The sequence below is a fragment of the Centruroides sculpturatus genome, unplaced genomic scaffold, assembly GCF_000671375.1.
Source record: "Centruroides sculpturatus isolate CEXI.00-Female unplaced genomic scaffold, Cexi_2.0 scaffold166, whole genome shotgun sequence".
Classification (NCBI taxonomy): domain Eukaryota; kingdom Metazoa; phylum Arthropoda; class Arachnida; order Scorpiones; family Buthidae; genus Centruroides; species Centruroides sculpturatus.
In genome coordinates this window covers 848,489-864,786 of record NW_019384423.1, presented here as the reverse complement: position 1 = coordinate 864,786, position 16,298 = coordinate 848,489, and the positions used below count along the sequence as shown (strand labels likewise).

Below are 16,298 nucleotides of genomic sequence, written 5' to 3'. Positions count from 1 at the left end.
CAACTAATTTAGATATAAACAGGTTAGTTGTATTTATTACATATGTAACGTTATAGCCAAAAAAACTGTCTACTATTACTTGTTAATTATAATTTAATATACAGAATGGCCAAAAATTCTGCCATGTTTGTTTTGTGCATTCCAAATACACTTGCAAATATAAATCATTACAAGAATTTGTTTTGTACCATTTTTATTACTTAAAAACTTTAAATAAGTTTGAATAAGACAAGAAATTTAGTGTTTAACTACAATTAACTGATTTTTGGGCCACCTTCTATAATAAACATATAATCAAATTAATAAACTATAGAATAACTTGATATTTTACTTTGCCTAAACACAGTATTTTATTCAATTGGTTTATTTGGTTGTGGCAATGTGATATGAGGACAATCTGCCTCCCAGGAGAACTTTCTATGAGAAACTAATGTGAAGAAAACCTGGAAACTCCACATGGTCAGCCTGTTTGTGTGGCAGACACCTAAAACTGACTACTAATGTTCAGTGGTTTTATCCACATAACCACTGGCAAAAAGAAAAGACCACATAAATCATAATTAGATTTTTATTATTTCATTTTAACAAGGTAATAATCAATTTAGTATCAATTTTTTGAAGATTACACTTTTAATTTCAATGATTTTTCTATTATTGCATCATAAACCATTAAATATTAATAACTTTATTAAATTTAATTTTAAACATTACATTGCTTAAAATATAAATGACTGTTGTAAATATTTGAAAATTAGAAAAAAAAAATTTTTAATAGAAGCATAATAAACCATTATTTTTAAAAGAAAAGGTGACCATTTTAATATAAAACTAAAAAGTTGAAAGAGATGACACACCCAATTAGCTGTGTCATCTGGTCGGTTGGTGGAGTAAAGCAATGTAATACATGAGAATCTACCACAGTGGTGCCTCTCCCAGGATGACTCTCTATAGGAAACCGATTCTTATTTAGATGTTAGACATACAACAAAAACCCAAAAAACTCCAAACAGCCAGACTGTTGGTTAGGCACAACTCACAATCAATTATCAGTGTTCAATGGCCATATCCACTTGGTCAAGATACTTCACCAAACACACATTGTTTATATATATATATATATATATATTGAAGTCGTTTATATTACATATATTGTAATATATGTAATAATATATACATATATTTGTAAAATATTCAAGTAATGTTTTGTGTAGCTAAAAGAATATTTGATTGTTTTATTTGTATTAAAGAGGTCATTAAAAGATTTCACCACATTTCCTCTTAAATAAACAAATTAGACTTTTGTTCTTAAGTCAAAATTACTGCTATTTATTTAGCACTTTTGGACACTCCCTTTCTTTAGAACATTCAAAAATAACTTTATGTAAAATGGTAGTATGTAAAAGGTAATGTGGTTCAAGTAAAACACTTAAATATTCATTACACTTGACATAAAACAGATATCAAACAGGGGAACCCCTAAATAAACAGCAATAGTTTTAATTTTGAATTTGAGTCTAATTTGTTTGCTTGATCTTACAGTAATTATTTATGAAAGTTTTTTAAAGCAGATTTATTTTTATAATATTTTCCTATATAGATCATTCATTTCTATATAACATTTTATATCAAATTATATAATATTTTACTTACAAAATAATCTGCATTTTAAACAATTCACATCTCCATTATTGGCATCACACCGTGCACATTCCTTCTAATTAAAAAAAATTGTTTAAACTTTACATTACATAATTTCTACCATTATTACTATAAATATTAAATGTATATTCTTCTAAAACTACTATAACTATTCTCTTGTTTTATCATTTAAACCAACATAATTAGTGTTCAACATTGCCACAGTGCAGATTTAATTCCAATACTTTATACTCAACATATGGAATGGTCATACTAATCAGAACCCCGGTCATTCAAACACCTTGTAATCTAAACAGCTTCTTCCATTCCACTAATTAAAATAATGAGCCTGTCAACTGTTAACTTTCAGACAACATGTAGAAGTCACAATTGTGAGTATTGCTGCTCATTCTTTTGATGACTCTGTTTGACTTAACAATTTTAATCTTTGTTTACTGCTGTAAAGTATCTTACAACAGTAAAACTGGCTTCAAAGTGTAAGATTTGTATCCTTACTATCATACCCCCATTAATCTGAACTACCACTGATCTCAATTAATTCAGATTAGTGCTACTGAATTAATTCAGATTAGTACACTAATTCAAATTGCTGCATATTTGTGTATGTGTATGTATATCTATCTATATATATATATATATTGCTGCATATTTATATAGCAAATATATATATATATATACACACATACACAAATGCAGCTGCCGTCTCTGTTGGTTGGAAATACTGTTGTCTCTGAGTGATGATGAACTACTGTTTGCTATTGACAGGCAGAGCTATGTTTCGAGGTCACTCACTTCCATTTGTATTTTCAAATCTGACACAATAATCAGGTTGTAACTCTGACTCCTTTCACATGAAATAATGCAACACACTAGAGCAGGGATGTCCAACCTGTGGCTCACTTAATATTTTTATGTGGCCCACGGCCTACTGCACCCTACACATTTTTTAGATGCATTTCCATTTATTTTGGTAAAGTATGGCATAAAAATTATTCTCATTTCACTGGATATACTTTGATGTCGTAATAATGTAATTTGTTCTAGAAAACTATTATGCATGTGGAGTACAGTCGACCCCCCTATAACACTGTTGATAATTCAGTGTTATATGAATTCCATGTTGTACGAGTCACTTAGATTTTACAAATACTCGTACAACATGGAATTCATATAACATGGAATTATCAACAATGTTATAGGGGGGGGTCGACTGTAGTACATACTCCGGGAATGTACTGCAAGGTATATTATCTAATAAAATAATAATGTAGTATATACTGTTGTAAACAATTCTTTAATACATGAAAAACAACAAAACTGCTGAAATAAATAAGTTGAGTGATTCCAATTTAACTAACATTCTTAGAATTAAGGCTAGTATCATAAAAGCAGATATTGACAATATTATAAAAGGAAGGCAATATAAAAAAAATCACATTGGATTTATTATTATTTTGTGAAAGTATAATTTTTTAGGACTGACAATAATATATATAATTACAAAAAATACTGTATTTGTTATTAACATTTGATATTCACATTCTGAACTTTTTAAAAGCATATATTTATATAAAGTACCTTTGTGGCCTGCTGAATATATGTAAATTTCTGATTTGGCCTATTGGGAAAAAAGGTTGGACAACCCTGCACTAGAGCAATCTGATTGCAGTGACAGAGTTACTAGTTCTGGCCTTATTTAGGAACATTGCACTATTTCTAAGCAAGGTTTGAATATCTTTGTATATAACATTTAATTTCCATGTTCAATGCATGATTTGCATTATTATGAAGAATATAGTTTAACAATGTAGAAATTGGAGTGCAATTTATATATCAAAACATACATTGAATATGCAATGTTTAGATATATAAATTGCAAGATGTTGAAAAGAATCTATGCACAAAATATCAAAAAACTTAACAAGTCTTCTTTTATATTTTGTTCAGTTTCTAATGATTTCATTAAAAATTGAATTAACAAATTAAATGAATTTCTTAATTCAAAATATGTTTACTAATAGGATAATAAATCATGTATTAATTACTTTTCATGGATTTATGAATTTAAATGATTAAAACTACATCTGAAATTTTTTCAAATTTTATTTAGTTAAGAAAATCAGTTATTACTTTAAATTTTATATCATCATTCTTTGATTTATAAATACATATTCTTATGATTTTAAACTTCTTTGACATCTAAATAATACTTTCTTACCTTTGTTGAACAGCAAGCTTCACTTTCAATAAAAGAACCTTCAGTTTTAAACCGTTCGTTGTTTCTCTGAGCTCGCATGAGGACTTTTTCAAATCTTTCTAAACTTCTGGCAACTTTAGCATCAAAATCTTTTGATTGCATATAATTTAATTTCTGTTAGAAAATAAACAACAACAGATCATAAAGAAATATTTGATAATATTTGAAAAACTTGATTATCATTACATAATATACTAAGCACATCCAAGTATTCCCCTTAAATGTCCCTAGTTTTGTGAATTAATTTTGGGAAAATAAATGTGAGGATAGTACTGTAGACGATGATAACAGAAAATGCATCAGAAATAATTAGTTACTACATTAAACCAGTACTTTTCCACATATGCTCCTGAAACGTATCTATTCTGTACTGGATTTTAACTTATCTCAAAGCCACATGTTAGGAGTTACCCCACCGACATTTGCAACTCTTGTTTGGCACTTTTGTATTCATTTACTTATTTTGTTTACATTCACTTATTCATTTCTAACCTTGACTCGTTTATAAAGAAAGAGTTCAAAGAGATGATGTCATGTGATTGGACAGACAACGAAATGTGCCCTGGCAATCTGGACTGTATGGTGCAATGGGCGGGCTCTTTCAAGTGTATGCATGTGAAACATGACATATTGACCAAAATTCTCAAACATATTTATTTGAATGGATTTTACAGAACAATTTAAAATTAGAGACATTCAAGGGAAATGCCCTGTATACTTCTTGAATTTCAATTTGAATTACAAAAATAGAAGTAGAATTTATTTGATTATGTCAGAATTAATACATAATAGCAGCAAATTTATCAATTTTTAATTTTTGGGAATGGTTTACTACTATAAAATTTTAATTTTAAAATTAATTTAGCATTATCTAAAAATTTTATCATGTTCATTTCTATCCAGTTTTTATTTTTATCTATTACTAAGATATGAAAAACTATAACAAGATCTTATATGAGTGGCCTTACCAAAACTTTTATACTACTACTTCATGTTGCAGATATATTGACAAGAGAGAAATCAAATTTTGCTTTAAACATGGTATAAATTATGACAGTGGAAATTTATAAAACATTTGGAATTGTTATTGTAAGACAGTACCAGACCAAATATCTAACTTCCAGAAATCTGGAATTACCACAAAATTGGCTAGTTTTGAATTTGACATGATTTAGCACAGCTGTATTTTGATGCATGGTCTCTTTGTTTTAGTTTCTGACACACTTCAAATGACACCAATTCCAATGCAACTGCTGTTGTGTGCAGCTGATCCTCTCACAGTTGAGTGGTTAAGTGTTTATTTGCTGGAATTTATTATAATTTTCACTTATAACCATGTCTAAAATGCTAGATTAATAATCAAACCTGCTTTAAAAGTGTATTAATTTGTATCCATTAAATACAGTTTAGTTCTTTACTTTCCTTTGTTTATTTAATGTATATACAGTAAATCTCATTTTAATGGATTGCCCAGGCCACCAAAAATCATCTGTTGTTCCAGGATTCCATTATATCGAAAACAGTAATTTCCCACATATCCACGAAAATATCCATTATATAACTCCCTACACACAAAAAATATCAGTACTAGAAATTATTCAGTCTCTTGATATTTCTATTCATAAATACTCTATAGAAACACTTGTTACAAAATCTTATATTATGCCTTACATGTGTACGATAAAGCTGACGGAAGCTGTATATACCATAAGCACAAAAAGAGGCAAGTTAAGTACACTTATTAGCAGTTCACCCAACTTCACAATTTGTTAAAAAACTCATCCGTCTTGGTTTGTTTCAATGCCGCGTTTCTGCCTATTGAATGCAGCAACCGGTTGATATTAGAAATGTCACATACAGTCTGTTTGTTTATGATGAAACTTGTCGAGAAGGTCTTCACAACTTGGAAAGACTCGTGGCCTCGCTAAATTTCAGCACTACACATGAACCAGGATCAGAACGTTCACTAGGTGGTTCCTCTTCAATCTTATCAGAATGCTAACTCTCTTCATACAATTCTTCAATTATACTGTACAAGTATACCAGAAGTAACAAGTTCATCATCAAACTCTAAATTCCCAGAAACACCCAAATATTAACTAACTTTGTAAAAACACAAAGTTTACAATAGATGGGGCTAGAAAAAAATTCATTATTCTGAGCTATAGAGCTGCTAAGAGGAAGTAATATTAAAGTGATTTGGTGGGACCTGGGAAAAATCAGTTATTCCGAGAGATCCATTGTTCCACAATCTATTAAAATGAGATTCTACTGTATACTGAAGCTTGTCAGATATTTGGTCTGGCATTTTAATTATTTTGAATTTTTTCTTTCTGTTATTTTAAAACATAAGAATAAATTATTATATTCAGTCATTTCATTTTTTAAATTCTAGTCTCAAAACTTTCAATGTGGTATTGCTAATAACCTTACTATTAAAGGAGTGTATAATGTTACAAATTTTAAATTACTATATAAAATGAATAAAAATTACAATAAGTCTTTAATTGAATGGACTAACTGGGAAAAGGGATTTACGTTATTGCTGAAAATCTGTTAGATCAAACAAATTTTAAAAACATATATTAAGAACAAACTTATAATGTACAGGATGCATTACGATAACACAATATATAAGTATGAATAAATTATTATTATAATGTACTATACATTGAGCTACTAAAATATCTGTTAAAATATAAATCTATGCCAAACCAAACTTTATTTTAATTAAACACATCAAAAACTATACAATATAACTAATGGAGCATTTCTGCTACTAATGCAGACTCATAGACCCAATCTTTTAGGGTATTCTATTTGTAAATAATAATAGCGAGGTAGCAGTCAACATTTTCAATGTAAAAATGTGAACGTCGGACATTCAGCACCGCCATTCTGTAAGCCTAGAAGTTTGACAATGGCATTTGGAACATCAAGCATGATTCCACTGACATTCCAAATGGCATTGTCAAACTTCTAGGCTTACAGAATAGCAGCGCTGAATGTCCGATGTTCACGTTTTTGCATTGAAAACGTCGGCCGTAACCTCTCTAATAATAAAGGTTCTAAAGCTTTCAAGACAAAGCTTTTTACTACCAAGAGCCTACTGTATTTTATTTTATTTAATAAATGCAATACTTTTTATGATAAATACTTTATAAATAGTATAAACTTACTTGAAATTTGTTACCAAATAATGGAGTATCATAAACTTCTGGAATATTGGCTGGATATTCCGATTCAGGAACGTGACATTTACGTTGTCTACAACTGAAATGAAATCAAATATTTTATATATTTTTATTATTCAAAAAAAAAAAAAAAATTTTTCATTAACAGACTAAATGCAATGGTATAAACAGGAACAATCCATACAAAAATTGACTCTCTGAATGTCAGCAAATGAACAAAGCAATATTAACTCCGAAAAATACACACACATTATAACTGCCAAATTAAGATACATCTGCCTACAAATTTTAAGTCCAAACTTCAAAAGAGCTACCCAAATCTTCATTCAACAATTTTAAACTTAGTTTAAATAAATAAATAAATAAATATATATATATATATATATATATATATAATTTATTTATTTAAACTATATATATATAGTATAATCTCAGTAAGTTGTCTGTTTGCTAGTTTGGATCCAATAATTTGGCACTAGTCGACACTCAGACAATACAGGCACTCGTCAAGTCATAGACAAGTCCCACTAGTTCAAAGTGCAGTTCCTTCTAAATTTGAACACCTTCTCATTTAATTAATGTGGCATAATTTTGATCCTGAGCTTCAATAATCATGCTTGGACACAATATTAAAGTTTGTAGGCTTGTCATCTTGTCATGCTCAAAAGAAATACAGCATCTAATAACATAGTACGGTATAAATATAAAAATCAGTCCCTAAACTTTCCTACCAAAAATATTGTATCTCCCATGAAATTTCCTGCTAAATTTAATGGATATCCAATAACTTGTCAACAGCAGAATGCTCATTTCTTTTGATCAGTAGTCCATTAACAGCTGACTCAATTTTCCAAAAGATTAATGATTCACACTTGTAATTCTAGTTTTGACTGATGTTTAAATAGGCTTTACTGTGCTTTAATTTATTTTATTTTGTTTCTTAGCAGTGAGTTACTCAACATCAAAAATCCAAATTTGATAATATAGAATTTCACAAGTGCAAGTGTATACAAATATTTTTATAATTGCAACTGCTTAAATTAACATAAACTCGATTTGAATAAGAGTAGAAAACCTACCTTTCGACCCACAACACGGATACGAGATGTATTCCTTTTTTTACCGCTATGTCTCTCGTGCTTTTTCTACCTTCCTTGAATATAACGTGGGTGGTCGATTTACGGATACGTGGAACTATTTTGGCACCCATCTGTTGGAGCCGATTCTCTACCACTTTCGACCTATTTTCGCGACCAGACCTGACTTCTACATAAGCTATGACGTCTGCAAAACACAATTATTTACTAAGCATTAATTTACTTAGCTAACAAACATAAACCAAATTTATGGATATTATTGAATAATCATTAAGTCAAGAGTTACCATAAACTAATTAATGCAAATAAATAGTTAAATAAAAATAAAGTTTGCACGTTTTTATGCTATTTTGTACATACAACATAATATTTTTATATATTTTCTATTATCTTTTTTCATTTGCAACTGAGTCAATTTCATTCTTAATATCTCTTAAATGGCTGCTGCTTTGTAAGAAAGTGTAAACTTAGTTTAATAAACACAAATGTTTATTTTTCAATGCATCATTAGTTGAAAATAAATTGTAAAAGAACTTTTATTAATAGATTTTAAAAATAAATTTGAAGTTAAACTTAATTATAACAACAGCAATAAATTGTAATTAATTATTTAACTTAATAAGTTGATTATACAATTGCAGAACACGCTTCTTGTGATGATATTTTTGAGCACTTTTGTGATCATAATCAAAATATACTCATAACGAATGTTGATGAATTGATTCAAAAATATTAGTAAAATAAATATAAATGTTTTGTTCTCAAAAACGAGTATATAATTTTTTTTCTGTCTTATAGAAAAATCAGAAATAAAGTGTGGTGATACATTGTAAAATGTGGAATCATCAATAAATTTGTTCTCAAAATTTTAGTGAGCTTAAAAAACTTCCAAGATTAAAATACAACAGAAATATTTGTTTACTCGAGCATAAAACTTAAGCACTTTTTGAAGTTTTATGCTCCAGTAAAAAGAATACTTCTCTTGTAAGAGAACAAAAGTTCTTACAAGCCATTTTTGAATTTTGCACATTTTAATTATCTGTGTTTATAGATTTTAAAATAAACATAATATCTAATTTTATAGCTAAATATCTGAAATATTTTTCCATTCAAATGTGCAAGCAAAGCATCATTAACTCGGCTTATCTTTGATGTTTCACGAGGTATTAAATATGGAAAATTAACACTTACAAAGTAAATGTATACAAATAAAACAACTGCAACGTAACTTTTCAATGCATATATTATTGATTAAAAACAAGAACTCCAATAAATTTAGAAACTTCCAATCATCAATGTTTCATCAGAAGCAAGATCATACAAAACCATAATTCTACAATCTCATCTAAGAAAAAAAATCTAATATGTAAACTTTAACAATTTATTATGGAAAACAGTTGTTAATAATATATATAAAAATATTAATAATTAATTATATTATTATTCACAGTGTATATTGATTTATAGGATCCAATACAGCATAAGAATGAAGCCTGCTCCACATATTTGGTATTAGCCAAAGCCGAGCAAATGTTTTGCCAAAAACAGAGTGATGTGGACAATTTATTTGCAACTAATATTCGGTATTTGCCATTTCACACTCCTTGTTGATTTATCATGACAAATCAAACGAATAGGCAATTATTTGGAAATCAGTGAATACCAAATGTATGGAGCCAGCTAAGTAGAAATACAAATATTTCCAGGTATATATTTCAATGTTCTGCATCTGATGCAACAGTTTATAACAATGATTTTATTTCTTGGTTTGGTATAATTCAAATTCAATTTAACCATTACAATAAATGCTATGTAAAATATTTAATATATTCACACCAGTTACAGTTACAGATTTTATCATAAAATTAAATAGCTCATATAAATTTTTGAGCACTAGAATCGGGGAACATCAAGACACCATTACGAACCACCTGTGTTCAACTGCCTTGGCCACCTTTGCTTGTGACAGTGACGTAGATGTTTCATTCGATAGATCATGCCTATGGCTTACTATTCTGCCTCGAGTAGCAAAGTGATTACCGGATCTACTTCCTCGATGTGCTTATCACTATACGTAATGGCTCTCTTTCTAACATTGGAGTGACGTACAGATCTTTAAAATTAAAGCTTTTTAAGCACATAAGAGTTCAGAGTTAGTTTCTTTAATTAAATCATTTTACTTAACAAAAACATTATTAATTGCCGTGAAAAGTCTCTTTAAAAAAACAGATGAAAAAAGAAATTTACTATGCAAAAATGTGTTCGTATGTTCCCTATAGTCTGTAATATATTATTCAGATTTAATTAACTTGTGATATCATATATTAGGACTTTAACATTGTTTTTTTTATAACTAATGTAAAAAATGTTTGTCTTTAATGTTAAAATATAGTTTTACTGCATTCCAGGTAGTGATATATTTATTATTATATAAATAAAACATAACAACATACCTTTTAAGAAGTCATTGGCAGAATGATCTTTTGATTCGTTTATTATATTGGAATCTAATAAATCGAGATTTTTGTCTTTATCTTTGCCCGTATTTTCCCTAATCTTTGTTCCTTTATGTAAATAATTGGGACAAATAAAACCTTGAGCGACCGATGGAGTTTCTGCCACAGAATGGTCTGTTTTGTCTTTGTTTCTTATCAAACATTTGTCAGTGGTCGATTTCGATCTTTGCAACGAATAGGTTCTTGCCAAACCAACCATTTCGGAAGAAGCAGAAGGAAACTTGTTTTTAAATTCGACTTCTTTGGGATTATTTACATTATTTTCACATTGCAATACTGAAGAAATTTTAAAAGTTTCTGCACTTTTATAATCTAAATCTTTTCTATTTGATTTTGTCGGAGCAAAAATCTCGGTTATATTAAGATTCTGAACGAACAATGAATGAAGCTCCTTCAGAGGAGAATTTTCTGTATTATTTTTAATCAGTTCTTTATGTTGAGTTAAATCATGCAGAAGAGTAGTTTCTCTTATGTGTTCAATCTGACCAGTATCTACTTTCGTATATGTAAATTCTTCTTTTGGGTTGAATTGATTCATCAATGCTCTTGAAAAATCTTGAGATGATTCTCTAATTCTAAAAAATACTATCCGTCAGTAAAATATATTTATAAATAATAAAAAGATTACTAAAAACTGAAATATTGTATGCACCGAAATATACAGTACCAAAACTAATGCATCTAAAACACATTTGTTGTCGGGACATAGCTCTGGCCGCACACGTTTCCAGTAGCAAAAGGAAAATTGTGTCGTGTAGTTGTTGTTGGAGGTGGGTCTTTCAAAGGAGGAAAAAGCATTCATAGCCAAGTATTATTTCCGTTCATACGAAGGGGGACAGAGTTCGAATAAGGTGGCAGAACAAATCCAAGAGTGATTTAACAAGAAGGCACCAGTAACAAAGTTATGCAGTATGCAGTCTATCGTTAAGAAATTTTGCCATTCTGACAGCATACCATGTCAACAGAAGGGGAAGTCCAGTCAAAGTTGTGGGATATGTTTAAGAATCTGCACGGACGATACAAACACCGCATATGGCCAGGCGGTGCACATGTCGAATACTTACATTACACATACCATAATAAATCGACACGCTAATAGTGTGTATGTTAGTTTCTTTCAGGAAAAATAAACTCACAGGTTGAAATTTGAGGATGTTGCATTAGAGTCGAGTATCCAGGCATTAGATGGCTGTGTGCCATTTGCATGTCAAGTGATCACAGGGCAAAGGAGTGCTCACAAGTTAAATGCTTTCGGTGTAATGAGACTGGACATAGGAGAAATGAATGTACAAAGGAAATGGAAAGTGAAAGTGTTGTTCAAGGGTCGATAGATGAAGAGGAGAATTTGGAAATAGAAATGGATTCTATACAAGAGATAGAGAAAGTTATTGAAAGGAATGATAAAATACAGGAAATACAAAGTCTGTTCAAAAAGTATCGGACCTTTTTTTTTTCGCGTAAACCAATGATGCGCGAGAGGCCTCCTTCGGTGGAGTTGTGGAGGGGACAGTCATGCACAACCCTGAATTTTTTCCCGCCTGCAGGAAGCGTCAGTCGTTNAACTGATAAATATTGATTCGTGTATTATACATTGCGATCGAAAAGGAGTTCTGCGGTGGGCGGGGAACGGCAGGAGCTTTCAGGAACGAAGTATGTCGTCACAGATAAATCGCGCGTCAAAAGAGTCGCCGCGGATATTAATAAACTACCGTTTGAAGCGCGGGATATTTGCTTTCATAATGTCCCCTCACATTAGCAGTAAATCACACGCAGGAAATTCTTTGACTTTTTTACCTGACGTGCCGAGATGTCCTCCATTTTCTAGACCCAATCCGACTCTTCTGCTCTTGTTATTTGAAGCAGAGATTAATTAAAGTATTTTTAGTAATGGAAAGTAGTGAAGAGACACGTGACTTTTTCAGTCCATGCAAGGTTTGGAGCTTGTTTATGTATACAAACCTTACTGCTGCTTCCCAGAAAGTCTGGTGTTGTCAGACCTGGTAATCGTAGTGGCCAAAGTCTTTTCGAAATTGTGTTTTTTCCAAAAGTGTGGTACAATAGTGTTATTGAACTCCTAAATGTATAAGAAGTTGCGCCGTCTTGTTGAAAGTAGAGTTTGATTTGGTTTATTTGTATACGGCAGTGCGACGTGTGGACGATCTGTCGAGGGAAATGCCTCCCGGGTGGACATTTATGGAAAACTAGCACGTAGGTATTACAACTGTGAAGAAAACCCGGAAAACTCCACGTGGCCTTGTGCAACGGTGTCTCGTGCATAGTGTTTCGTAAACAAGTATTATGAGAATCGATTGATCCTGATAAGTGAACCATGCTTCGTCTATAAAGAAATTCTTGTTGAGCACCTCGATTCCTCCATGTCCTCACTTGGAATCACTGGCAATATAGAAAAGTTTAGAAAAAGTTAAACAAGATTTGGAGGAGGTTTATGTGGAATTAGAGAAAAGTATAGAAGAGGAGGAGGCTATGAAGGAGTCGAGTAATGGGGAAGAACAGAAAACAAAAGAGAAAGAGGGAGTTAAAACGAGACAACAGACAAAGTTTAGGAATAAGTTGCCGTAGGAGAAAGGTTTTGGGGGGAATCTACCCATCCCAAAAGTATTTGATTGAACAGATAGTTATATAGAAAGTCAAGACATGAGTTAGAAGAGGAAGGATGGCAAGAGAGAGATTTCTTGTTATGGGCAGCAATTCTTGACGAACCATATCAGGCTGTTAAAAAAGAAATAAAAAAGGAGTTTGTTCAAAGGTTTAAGGGCTGTGGAACACACTTTTTTGCCTATAAGGCAATGCATGGAATGATTGTAAAAGATTAATAGACCGAGAAGTAATGTTTTAAATTGTTTGGGTGTTTTTTGCCAATGTTTCTTTTTGTTCTTTTGCTTGTTGTTTTAACATTTTGATAAGTTAATATTGTTTGTGTTTTCATTTCAGTACTGTATATTTTGGCACATACCATATACAGTGGAACCTCGGTATATGACCTTAATCCGTTCCTGGTGTTTGGACTTACACCAAATAGGACGTATATCAAACCAACCTTTCCCATAAGAAGTAATGTAATAATGATTAATCCATTCTCATGTAAAAAAAAAATGGTTAGCTTTAAACACCTCGCTTTCCTGGCTAGTTCCTGTTTGATTTTTCATGAGATCAGCATGTATCTTTTTAGCTTTCTTGCAAATAATTGCTTCTGATACGCTGTAGAACAGTTTTTCAGTTATCCAAAGCAATAGCAATTTCTAATGTCAACATGATCTAATGTCTTCGATATCTGTTTAGAAATTGATTTAACCCCTTTCGCAATGTTAGCAGATTTATAATGTCTTTATTTTTCACGATTGTCAATATCGTCATTCTTGGAATACGGTATGCGACAGTTAAATCTCGAACACGCATGCCACCTTCATATTTCTCAACAATTTCTTTTTTCAGTTCCATTGTGATTCTAATAATTTTTTTTAGTTTTCTGTTGCTTTTCATTTGCCTTTTTGCAATTCATGATTAATAAAAATAATAAAATTTTGAAGTTACTGGAAGAATATCAGCATTTATACAGATATGACATCAGAGAAATATAAAAATTAACTGTAGGCCTACCTGTAAAAGGTAATTTAATTAAATATCATGTTCACACTGAAGAAATATTTCAGATAATAAAATTTTACTTACAAATTAAAATCAGAAGAAATTTAACAAAGTTATAAAGCGTGGCATTGTGAACATCTAGTCTGGTCTAGTACACCGATAGTGCTACTTGTTCATAGATGGCACGTATAGTTGAATTAAGTCATATAACGAGCAAAATTTGTTTCGTCCAAATAGGACGTATTCTAAAGCAGACGTATACCGAGGTACCACTGTATATACAAAAACAAATCTTAATTTAATTAAAAAATACAATCTTAATTATAAAGTAATTGCAACCGACGAACAAAAATAAAAGCAACCGTTAACTCCAGCACAGATATTTCTTTTCGACCATTTTTAACGACCATCCTCGGGTAATATTACATAGAACAGAGTACGTGCCAAATGTACGTTTAGGCAAAGCAGCAGTTCCCAAACCAGTGGTCCATAGAACAATATACAACCGTACCATTACCAACACAGTAGTTACAGAAAACATTTAAATGGTAATCTAGCGTTACCATACATACTTTGTTACATACAATAACTGTAGATAACCATATATAAGCATAATTCACAGTCGCACATAATTACCGGTCTGCAACTGGAAAAAAAGGTGAAAAACACCAACACAGAGCACATTCTAATCCGGTCTACGATCGAGCATCATCCTAACAGAGCCTCTCCAACATCGACACACAGAATAAGTCCGAAGTGGTTTATCAAGCGGTAAAGGCAAATTGTCGGCAGTGTCGTCACAAAGAAAAAAACTCCAAAAGCTGGATTAATTAACTAAAATTAGTATTTAAAAAAACCCTCAAATCCAATAAAAATAGAATGTTTATTAACACGACATTCTATTTTTACCGGATTTGGTCTTTTCGATGTTAATTTTTTGTTGTTATACAAACGCTAGCATGGCTTACTTCAGGAAACTTCGACCCCATATACTCGAATATAACTTTAATACACAATTGTGTTTAATAAATAATTCAATAATAAATAGTTCTCTGTCTGCGTCATCAAAAGCAACTGTTTCTTGAATATTTTAAAAGCTAAGAAGAAAGAAATGGCCGTTAAACAATAGAAACAATGGCACGTGTTAGTTTTAGTGTTTCTTCCTGTGTTAATGTACGAACACATTGCTCGAAGTAAACTCCTACTAAAATAACTTGGCCACTTCATTTTTAAAACTTCTATTTGTATTTAACATTAAAATTTTACATCGAAACATTCAAAAATTTAAATCTTACTTTTATAACTTTCGTCGGATTAAATTAAAAAGTCGAAATTCGAAGAACACGTTAAAGACAATTTAAACTCCGAAGCCTTTTCTTATAAATAAAATGATTGGTCCAAAATATTGTTTACTTGACCGTCGTCACGATTACGTGGCGCGCCATTGGCTGTTTTCGTTTTAGAAAAGACACGATACGCACCCTGGTGTCGTAAAATAACTTTATCGCCGTCGTGTTTAGACTTGAATTTCGAAAGAGGAATAAAAAAAATAGAAATAAATAAACATTTTGGCTGCGGTTTTTGCTTCGTAATGATAAATAAACATTTAAAATATTTTAAAAAATGCTTACGGAGCTTTTACGAACTAGTATTTATAGATAAAAAAAACAATATGTTATAGAACTTACATTATTATTTTCTTGTAATTTTTTAAATAATCTTGTTTATAAATAAATGTTATAAATTTAATATTTTATAAACTTAGAAAACACCAATAATATTATAACTGATAAATATTGATTCGTGTATTATACATTGCGATCGAAAAGGAGTTCTGCGGTGGGCGGGGAACGGCAGGAGCTTTCAGGAACGAAGTATGTCGTCACAGATAAACCGCGCGTCAAAAGAGTCGCCGCGGATATTAATAAACTACCGTTTGAAGCGCGGGATATTTGCTTTCATAATGTCC

The 16,298-nt window shown here is 30.8% G+C and overlaps 1 protein-coding gene across 5 annotated transcripts in view; it reads right to left on the bottom strand.

Moving 5' to 3' along the window:
• LOC111619482 (microcephalin-like) overlaps positions 1-15,780 on the bottom strand; it is a 40,170-nt gene extending 24,390 nt beyond the window's left edge. For 3 of the 5 annotated variants that reach the window (XM_023361210.1, XM_023361209.1, XM_023361208.1), the window contains exons 1-6: positions 15,625-15,780; positions 10,661-11,298; positions 8,190-8,394; positions 7,096-7,189; positions 3,878-4,030; positions 1,651-1,714 (exon numbers count right to left, since the gene is read on the bottom strand). In XM_023361210.1, the coding sequence (XP_023216978.1) occupies positions 1,651-1,714; positions 3,878-4,030; positions 7,096-7,189; positions 8,190-8,394; positions 10,661-11,261 (1,117 nt within the window). In that variant the 5' untranslated portion in view covers positions 11,262-11,298; positions 15,625-15,780. The remainder of the gene's footprint in view (positions 1-1,650; positions 1,715-3,877; positions 4,031-7,095; positions 7,190-8,189; positions 8,395-10,660; positions 11,299-15,624) is intronic. The other 2 variants (XM_023361211.1, XM_023361212.1) reach the window with 2 other exon arrangements.
• Between the last annotated feature and the right edge of the window lie 518 nt (positions 15,781-16,298).